We start from the raw sequence: 10,642 nt of genomic DNA on the forward strand, positions 1-10,642 counted from the left end.
CGCGTACCTGCACGTTGTGCGTTGCGTGCGGGTTCTGGTAGGGCGGCGCGTGGAAGGCGATGGCGACCTGCTTGTGCACCAGCACAATGTTCGCGCTCTCCTCCCACACCACGGCGTCGCCTTCCTTCTGGAAGAACACCACCGCTATGTCCTCGCGGACCACCTGCAGACATACCGATCGCTTCGATTATATATACCTATCGTAATAATACAGTGAAATAGTGGGTGCACGGCCTTTCCTTATTTTAAATTTGGATCTAACTAAATTAAAAAAAAAAAACAATTAATCACAGTAAAAATTTCAAAATAGTTTCTGTACATGTACTTCCAACTCCTCCTACACCTACGATTTATCCTATCTGGGTAAAAAAAAAACGTAACAATATTTCAATGACCCACCTTCTCACACAGCAGGAAGATCTCGGTGCCGCCCCGCGGCGTAGCGGAGCACTGGCTCATGCGCATGATGACCAGGTCGCTCATCGCCTTCTTGTCGTATATGATGTCCGACACGACCGGCGGCAGCGAGTGGCGGACCTTGCCGGTCCTCTCGTCCTGTATGAACACCTGGAAGCAGAGCCGGACCGCGTTCAGGTCGATGCTCTGCGGCTGGTTGCGGTGCCCGAAGCCAGCTGTGAACAGACACTGTGACAATCGACCATTTCCCAAAAAATTGGTGACGCAGATTGGATTTCATATTGTTCTAGAAGATTATTGGTGATGAATTGAAAAATGACATTTATTTTCTAAGTATTCATTTATTATTACTTTCATACATTGAAATTGAATGGACGGAAGGAAGACGGAATATTCTGATGACATCGTCATAAGAGTACCGGCTTTCCTTTTCCGTATCCTACTCAGATGGACAACTTTTATGGTTTGATTTTACGCGAGTATTATACATTTAGTATAAACTCTAGCATTATGATTTTAAACGCGATTTATTCAAATAAATCGCGTTTAAAATCCGTTAATAAAGTTTAATTTCTAAACTTGTGTTTTCTTAGATTTTTTTAGTACATTCATATTTTTCTCACAATAACTTTTTACACAATGTATCAAGCGAATACAATCATTCATTTATACGTAAGCACACAATTCGAATCATAATCCGCGTGTCTCCATGTTGAATTGAGGAAGCGAGTATATTTTTTAATGTGATTACCTAGCAATCGATAAATCAATCAAATGTTTTTATTTGCAAACAGCTTGTTACAATGGCCATCTTATTATTAACTACTTATACGTTGCCGATTGAAATTTTGAGATAATTGACAGCTCAATTGCTTGACATCATCTCTTAAGTGAATTAAAGATCGTCCATTCAATTGTGTAAAAAAGGTGTTAACTGAAAAAATATATTAATCTTGGAAGTTTTCCACTCCTTACTAATATTTTTAAAGATCCCATCCTATGTAAGTTATCGCTTATCCTGATCTCTCAATTGTGACTAGTGACATAACAAAATAAACCTCTTTATCGTGTAAAATATTTTTAAATTTAGCCAAATATGAAGTGTTTTAAATTGGTAATAGCTGGATTTATATTTATTGACAAAAACTCTAGTCGTAGCAACGACTGTATATTTGTTGCATTTGTCAGCACATCACGGCAACATAGTTAAACGAATGTTAATAAAATCTTGCACAGAGGTAGACCATAATAATATTCGAGATTATTTCTATAATTCTAAGTTTCTCTAGGCACTTTGCCAAACCCGCAATGCACGGCAGTTTTCTTGACTACCAAATCTACGCTACTACATATTATATCTCGCGTCTTCGAGAGCAGGATACAGGAGACCTTAATACATAACATATGTTGAACACACAATTTTACCCTTTAATATAAACAAAATAATAAACTACAAAAATACTAAACCTATTGCAAATCTTGGAAAAACCACGCCCTTTTCCAGCCGACGCTCAAAAGATTCATGACACAAATTTCTTATACAATTAAAAATATTACTAATCAATGGCAGTAGAATGATCATTTTGATTATTATATAATAACAAAAAGAAACTCCACGTTACTGATACAATAAGAAAAACTAAACTGTGCCGGTAACGAGCGAATATTTATTTTTATTCAGACAGAAAACTGTGCCAAGTTGTATAAAGTGATATTTTTTACGGAGTATGGGCCTCTGCAGATTCCATTTTCCATTGTTTCTATATGTTATTTATCCTATTATAATCAGCACAGAATTTCTTAATGGGTTGGATAACCAATGTGTTATTAAGTTAGTATAAGCGATTTTACAAGTCGTTGGACAATTAGAATGAAATGAAGAAATGTTTAACATTTTCTGAAATTTGTGTATAATACATATTATAATTACATTAAGGTGCCACATTATTTTTTTTTTTTAATATTCTATTCTACATGATAGTTCATGAGAAAAATTGTAAAACCCCTTTTATATGGCCGCGCGACACCGGTGGCGACCCCACAAACCTGAGCTTCAACTGTCACTACACATGAAAAAAAATAATTTCTTCCTCTAAGAAACCCACAATGTAACATTACAATGAACTGCCATTTGCCAAGACAATAGACAACATCATCATATACATACAACGTATCCTACTAGTCCTACTAATCCTACTAATATTATAAATGCAAAAATTTGTAAGGATGTGTGTGCTTGTTGCTCTTTCACGCAAAAACTAGTGAACCGATTGCAATGAGATTTCGTACGTAGATAGCTGGACAACTGGAATAACATACAGGCAACTTTTTATCCCGATATTCCTACGGGATACGGACTTACGCGGGTGAAACCACGGGGCGCAGCTAGTATGTTATACATCTCCCCGAAAAACAATGGGATTTCACGTTGTTATCCGAATAAGGTCAACAATCCCCAAGATTAGCCTATTACACAAACATGCTGCATCTCAGTATGATAATATTTAAAAATCATTATGTTACGATAACTTTATGTCACATTGTTTTTTTTTAATATTCTAGAATTATCACTTCAAATGATATTTTTTTAATGTATTAAAAGTTTTTTTTTTCTTTACATTACTAAATGAAATATATTTAAATATGCACTTAAATCTATAGGTGAATGACACTGCTTTAATTCAAGCTAAGATCTATAGCTATATGCGCACAAGCTTCGCTAGTAAATTGTCAACTAATGAAATTTAGAATACCTCAAATTCTCTGGGTTATTAATTAATATTATGAGTTTATTATTAATTAATAAAAATAAATTAAGTAACGATCGACGATAAAATTATTGTCGCATTTATAATCTTAATAACCATTAAGTTAAAATTACTAGCGTAATACATATTGCATTATACTGAATTGTAATACACTTATATTGATTAAAAGCGATTTACTCTTATGTTCCGAAACTTTCGCCAATTAGAGATCACAGAAATATCAGAATAGAATATATATTAATATATAGAATATAATATATATTAATATACCTATTAAGGAGCTGTCAATTGAATAAATCTTCTTTCGTCTCCGTAAAAAATTCTTCAGTCGCTAAATTCTCATAAATACTAGAAAGCTTTCCGCAATGTTTATCGCATATTAACCCATTAACGACATCAAAGAATTCGATCGTTAATTAATCGCCCATCCACCAACCGTCGGTTAAATTTAAACAATAGTTAAGGTGACCGGGTTAGGTGTATTTCTGGTGCGCGCTATTTTTAAAGCGCGAACGCGATACGTTTCGTGGGGTTCGGATCGGTTTATGATTTTCTTTGATATTAAATAGGGATCCAATCCAGCTTCACCCATATATATATACGGGTGATAGCCTATAGCGCACTAGGATCACGTGTATGCAACGGTGAAATAATTTTCAAAATCACTCCAGTAGTTCTTGAGATTGCCACGTTCAGACAAACTCATCAGCTTTATATAATTATAGTATTTATATAGTCCCGATTATACTACTACCTAGTGGTGGCTCAGTGGTGAGAACCTCGGACTTCAAAATCGATAAGTCGGGGTTCGAGACCAGGCGAGCGTGCAGGAAACAAATAGATTTTTGCAATTTATCTGCTCATGTGAATAACATCACCAATGCTCGATAGGGTGAAGGAAAACATCGTGAGGAAACCGGCATGTCTGTATATCAAAAATTCAATTGGACCTGCATCATCCTATCCTACTATCCTTCCTACTAAACTAATATTATAAATGCGAAAGTTTGTAATGATGTGTGTGTATGTTGCTCCTTCACGCAAAAACTACTGAGCCGATTGCAATGAAATTTGCTACGTAGATAGTTGGACAACTGGAATAACATATAGGCAACGTTTTATCCCGATATTCCTACGGGAACGGACTTACGCGGGTGAAACCGCGGGGCGCAGCTAGTTATTTTAATAAATATCAAAAATTATCATGTCATTGTTATTTATTTACATTATCCGAAACGTAAGCAAGCATCCAAATATTATACAAGGGTTTTGAATATTCTTGTGTTTTTAATTGTAAATAATAAGTGGGTAGTCCAAAGAATTCCGATGCTGAGAAAGTTCTATAAAATTAATCAATAATTGTTATTTCTGACGTTGAAACTAAATATGTTTTATCTCGCTATAAAAACAAAGGAAGCAATCGCAGACACTACGTATACAATATAATTATAGGAACTGCAATATATTACAGATTCAGAAGGACTCGGGAGACATTTACGATGAATCATCCAATTTGAATTATTTGTCGAATTACAATATTGAAAAAAGTTAAGTTTTTCTGTGAAAAGACAAAATGTATTCAGAAATTTGTTCTTACATTTCTCTTTTTATTAACAGCTTTGTATGTTTATACAAACATGTATATACAGTTTGCATGTACTCCTTTAGACTCGATTTTAACCCACAGATTCAATTCAAACTTTGCACATTTATCAAGGATAGGTGACAGTGCAATAATTTCATCAGATTATCACATTGTTCTGATGGGATGGGATTAAATAATTACCTTACGTAAACTGTGTATCAGAGCAAGTGAGAGCAATTTAGACTTATCATTAACTAGCGACCCGCCCCGGTTTCGCACGGGTGACATAATACATGCTATATACATATAAACCTTCCTCTTGAATAACTCTATCTATTAAAAAAAAAACATCAAAATCTGTTGCGTATTTTTAAAGATCTAAGCACACAGACACAAAGGCGCCAGCGACTTTGATTTATGCTATGTAGCGAAGCGTGTTTTTTGTTTTTAATCCATATTTATTTAACTGTTACCACCCATGAAACGAGCCACTATGAGCGTCACATCCAGTTCGATCAGTGAATCACTCAGCATCACTGGCCTCGCCTGAATCGTTTGCGGCTAAACGATTTAATGTTATGATTTACTATTAATACACTGGTCTGTATGGAAATATTTGGGTGTTGGGTGTGAATTATGATATACTTGCTGCGCCTCGCGGTTTCACCCGCGTAAGTCCGTATCCCGTAGGAATATCGGGATAAAAAGTTGCATATATGTTATTCCAGTTGTCCAGCTATCTACGTACCAAATTTCATTGCAATCGGTTCAGTAGTTTTTGCGTGAAAGAACTACAAACACACACACATCCTTACAAACTTTCGCATTTATAATATTAGTAGGATTTGGGTGTTGGGTCTGAATTATGATATATGTGAGGTGAAAGCAATTTACATATGTTCTAGAATAGTATAGAAGTGAATTGATTTTTGAATTTGAAATTGAATTGAGAGCATTTTTCATTTTGAATAAATATAGGTATCTTATCATAGAGATATTTTGAGATTACACAAGCTAATTAGTTATATGATTCTAAATACTGTATGTAAGAAACATAAGGGGAATCTTTGTTATCTATTTAGAAAATTTACTCAATTGTTTCTGGACATCTCGGCCTAGGAAAAGAGATCTCTGGATAAGGATGATTATGGCTCATAATTTATTATAACCGACGAGTGAAAAAGACTACGAAGAATCTTTTATAAGCCCAATGTGCAAGCACCCTTACGAGTAAAATGTGGTACCAGCCTTTGTTGATCCTAAATATATAACAGTCGCCGTAAAACCCAACAATAGAGCTCTGCTTTGTATCGCGTTATTAAACGGCTAATAAAGTGATTTAGTTTATCGATTTGCCTCGAAACATGACCGATTTCTTGGCGTTATTATTTATTATTTTCCATTCGTTTGTTTTTCGCTATTAAATATGTACACGGTTATAGTGTGCACTTGTTTTTGCCCGCGACTTCGCACACGTTACATTCGGAGTAAACCCCCCCACACACACACACACTATTTTCTATGTTATTGCACATATAAAACCTACTCTTCTATCTATCTATTAAAAAAAAAAACAATCTAACCAAACTATTTAAGCAGTGTGTTATAGTTAGTAAATAATTTTTTACTTTTTCTATTTTTAATTTTTCTTCTTCGTTGTGTGCCGCCAAATTTTGAAATCCTTTAATATGTGCCGCAACAAAAAAAGGTTGAGAATCACTGCATAACTGAGAGAGAGTTAACTGAGAGAAAACCTTATCACGCTTAACGGGGTCAAAAGGGACTGAATAATGTTATTATTTACATTATCACTCAATGCACTCACTTGTTTGATGGTGTTAAAGTGAGTGTGATTTTTTTAATATAATGTTTAATTATTAAAATAGACAACTAACTGTTATATATATGTAACGAAAAAGACTTCCTAATCGTTATTTATCACATTAAATATAGCTATGTGACAAGTGATTTTGTTATTCGTCATTTTAGTTTTTAAAATTAAAATTTTCAGTCCTTATTAGGCCAGATCTCTCCAAGGGTAACTGAAGTTAAAACAAATTGTACTCATACACTTTACGAAGGGGTCGTAGGAAATTTTATTTGGATTAAACTCATAGATACTCTTAAAAAATTTAATACTCTTGGATATGCACAGGTGTACGAGGGGAATTTAGGGTCATCGCACATGGACCCCACGCGCCAGCTACGAACGCCGCCACAAGAAACGAATTGTAGGGAACAATTTGCAACGTGAACCGTGTGTGGCGAGTTCATATAAAATGTATGGAATCTACAGATAATATGTCTGTGGAGGCGTCTTGTAGCTGTAGCCGGAGGCCCGTGTGCGCCAACCCTAGGAAAACTACCTACATTGTAAGGGTTACACGTCTCAACAGTTAAAACAAACTATGCTCCTTACGCAAGGGTCACCTGAAAGCAAAACACAGTACTCTACAGCAAAGTGTACAATAGACAACACTCACTGTACTCTATAGCAAAGTACAGAACAGGCAATACTCACAGTACTCTAGGGCAAACTGTAGAACAGGCAACACACACAGTACTGTAGAGCAAAGCGTAGAACAGAAGCAGGACTCACTCTTGAAGGGGTCGACGCGCAGCTGCTCGCGCGTCTTGAGCGCGTCGGCGATGTCCTTCCGCTTGACGCACTGAATGCCGAGGTTGCTGAACGACACGCGGCTGTCGTCGCCCACGCTCGTGCGCACCGTGCACACGCCCTTGTCGCACCGCTCGCGCCCCACCAGGTTGTGCGGGTGCGGCCTGCGCACCGACATCGCACATATATCTCTCGCTTATGGCTGTGTGGGTGATGTGTCGACTGGGTGTGTATATGTCAACGTCATATGTGTGTGTGTGTGTGCGCGCGCGTGCGCGTGTGTGTGTTTGTGTTTCGTGTCGTTTCGTTTCGTATTGTGTGTTGTTATGTGGACGGGACTGTGCAGAAGTGGCCTGCACAACGACTTGTATATAATAAGTCGGCATATCACATAGCATACTCGGTGTACATTGTGTTGTGTGTGTCATACATAAATATATGTATCTGTCTATCTGTTTATCGAATTTAACCGTACTCAAACCATAAAAAATAAAATCTATCTTATCTGTCAGTTGTTTTACTAATGTTACGAAAGTGTTTGAATCAGTGTTATGTCTAATGAACAATGCTTATAAAATATCTTAGCATCAACAACTGATCAACAAAAGCTAAGTGAAAGACACGCAATATTCCTTAAACTTAATTTTTATTATATAAAGCGTTTATTTTATTTCTTTTTTTTGTTAAAGTTGGCACTACTGTCATCTTACGCATAGTGCAGAGGATATTTTACATTCTACGCATCGGCTCATGATCTTCTCCTCTAACTCAAAAGCTCGACCAAAAGTATTGATACAGATTCACATGATACAAGGACCAGTGGAGAAACCCTGACTCCAACAGCTCCCATTCCAACCCCACTCACTTGAAAGGCTCCTCCCTGGTGACGCACGACACCACGACTACCGCGGGCCCCCGGTGGCCGCATATCTCTATGGTCGGGTAGGTCTTCCTCTCGGGCGTGCTGTTCACGCCGGGGATCGAGCCGGCCGATCGGCCCTCGCACTCGTAGCGAAACCTGTGAACCAAGTAGTGACCATTGCTTGTGATGAACGCATTCCTTGCCCATTGTTTAATGTTATTGTTACAAGTTATATTAAATACTGGCTTTTCGCCCCGGCTTCGCGCGTGGTACATTTATAGCCTACGTCACTCAGTGAGGTTGCAATTTCTAATGGTGAAAGTTTTTTTTTTTGATCTTACAATCATACAAAAATACAAAAGATAATCATAAAAAATACAAAAATACATAAAAAAATCATCTTTATAATATTAAGTGTAGATACTAAACTATATTAGAATTTAGAAGGCACAAATGTTACGGCGATGATGTAGCTTCATACTTGTAAATGACTGTTTATATATCCATTCAACATACAAATAGTTATTTTTAACAAAAAACTAGTGGCCTTCAAATCGTCAGAATTAGTCTAATAGGACCACATGGGAGGCACCAACGTTCAAATAAAAAACAGAATCATAAAAATCAGTTCACGCAGTAAAAAGTTAAAAGGTAACAGATACAAAGAAAAATGCAGTCGAAACGATAACCTTCACTTTTTCAGAAGTCGCTTGAAAATCAAACCTTTAAATAATAGTATCTAGAGTTGAAGTTTCTATGTGACGCAGGATATTATATTAAAAACAATGAAATCATCAGTTGAGTTTACATGCATAAAAATCAATTCTTTCTAATAATAATAATTGTAGGTAACGTTTCGCCTCGTTCGTGTGTCGTTGGGTGGTCGCGGATGAATTTTAACCAGCTCCCGTGGCCCCTTCACTTAAACGGCTTGACGAAACACAATGGGGTGTTGGTCGGTAAGAATCCGACATAACCCACGGCTCCATCCCCGGGGGCCGTGGGTATCTATGCAAGATATCTCCATTATAAAAAAAATGGTTTTTGTGCCTTTGCGTTACCCGCTTTTAAGGGGAAAATTAAGGATAAGGAAAAGATTGAACACTGGAAAGAAGGAATGGACTGAAAAGGGTGAGGTAAAGGAAACGGGGCCTCCTTCACTCACCGTACGAAACACAGCAGCATGCTAGTATTTCACACCGGTTTTCTGTGGGGGTGTGGTACTATATAAACTACCTTATAAGAACAGTCTCCTAACCCAGAAAAAACTATATTCTGTAGGTATCCGGTCATCCGCGAAGTTCAGAAAACTGCAATCAACCTTATTCAACCGCGGTCAACTACATCGAGTGTACTTGTCCTATTATCAACCACAGACGAATAGAGATCTCTGAAGAAAAAAAGATCCTATTGCAACATAAACAAGCAACTGAACTTCTTCAAAATTATCGCGTTGTTAACACCATTATCAGTTTGTCACAATTCCGAACTGAAATGTGGTCTCAAACGACCGACTTTTATTATAAAGTAAATATTTAATATTTACCTAGACAAGTCATAAATAGCAACACTATGGTACTTAGATATTATGCAAAGGATTACTGATGAAATCTAAAAAAAAAAACCCATAACAATATTTACGTGAAAAGCGTAAAGCTAGCGGCCCGCATGTACACCGGTCATAACTAACCAGACCTTATGGCAAAGGATATAAGGTTGAATTTGTATTACCATTTGCATGTATTGAGGAAAACAATGGAGAATTGCGAATCATTACACAAATTGTCAAATCAAATCATTTGCGCGGCATCTCGTTAAATCCATACAAATATATTAAACGTTGCGACTTTATGTAATGTTATGAAACTGTTTTACTGTATGTATGGATTTATTTCATTGGATACAAAATGTAAATGCGAAAATTAACCTAAACAAGAAATATAGCAAAGCAGCGATCTCTACCAGGACTTACCTAGCAATAAAATATCCAACTGGTGAGTAAGTTAGTATAATATTTATTAACACCATACATTGTATTTATAATATGTAATAAAAATTTAGTCCAACTGTCTTTTTTATCTTTTCGTAGGTTTGGGTAGCTCTTTTATTAAATTATTCTTATTGAGAAGTACTGAACTTAAACGCCATCGATGAAATATCCCTAAAATTTCATCAGCATCATCATCATCAATAGAAAAAGTAGTTTAACGACCGAGACAAATTTCCATTCCCCGCCTAAAACGGTGTGAAAACGTCACAGACCGTTACCTCTAATATATATTTACATAGTATTTAACATCATACTAAAAACACACAAAACCCCGATTAAGGTATTCTAATTACAACTCTATCGCATTTATCGGCATTTTCCAACTAACAAAAAAAAAAAAAAA

General features: G+C 36.4%; 1 protein-coding gene across 8 annotated transcripts in view; it reads right to left on the reverse strand.

Annotated features, from left to right (window-relative positions):
• LOC119834493 (embryonic polarity protein dorsal) overlaps positions 1-10,642 on the reverse strand; it is a 35,890-nt gene that overhangs the window by 6,859 nt on the left and 18,389 nt on the right. For all 8 annotated transcript variants that reach the window (XM_038358876.1, XM_038358875.1, XM_038358878.1 and 5 more), the window contains 4 exons: positions 8,253-8,405; positions 7,370-7,551; positions 400-632; positions 8-163 (listed from right to left, as the gene is read on the reverse strand). In XM_038358876.1, coding sequence (XP_038214804.1) covers positions 8-163; positions 400-632; positions 7,370-7,551; positions 8,253-8,405 — 724 coding nt within the window. The remainder of the gene's footprint in view (positions 1-7; positions 164-399; positions 633-7,369; positions 7,552-8,252; positions 8,406-10,642) is intronic.

The sequence above is a fragment of the Zerene cesonia genome, chromosome 19, assembly GCF_012273895.1.
Source record: "Zerene cesonia ecotype Mississippi chromosome 19, Zerene_cesonia_1.1, whole genome shotgun sequence".
NCBI lineage: Eukaryota > Metazoa > Arthropoda > Insecta > Lepidoptera > Pieridae > Zerene > Zerene cesonia.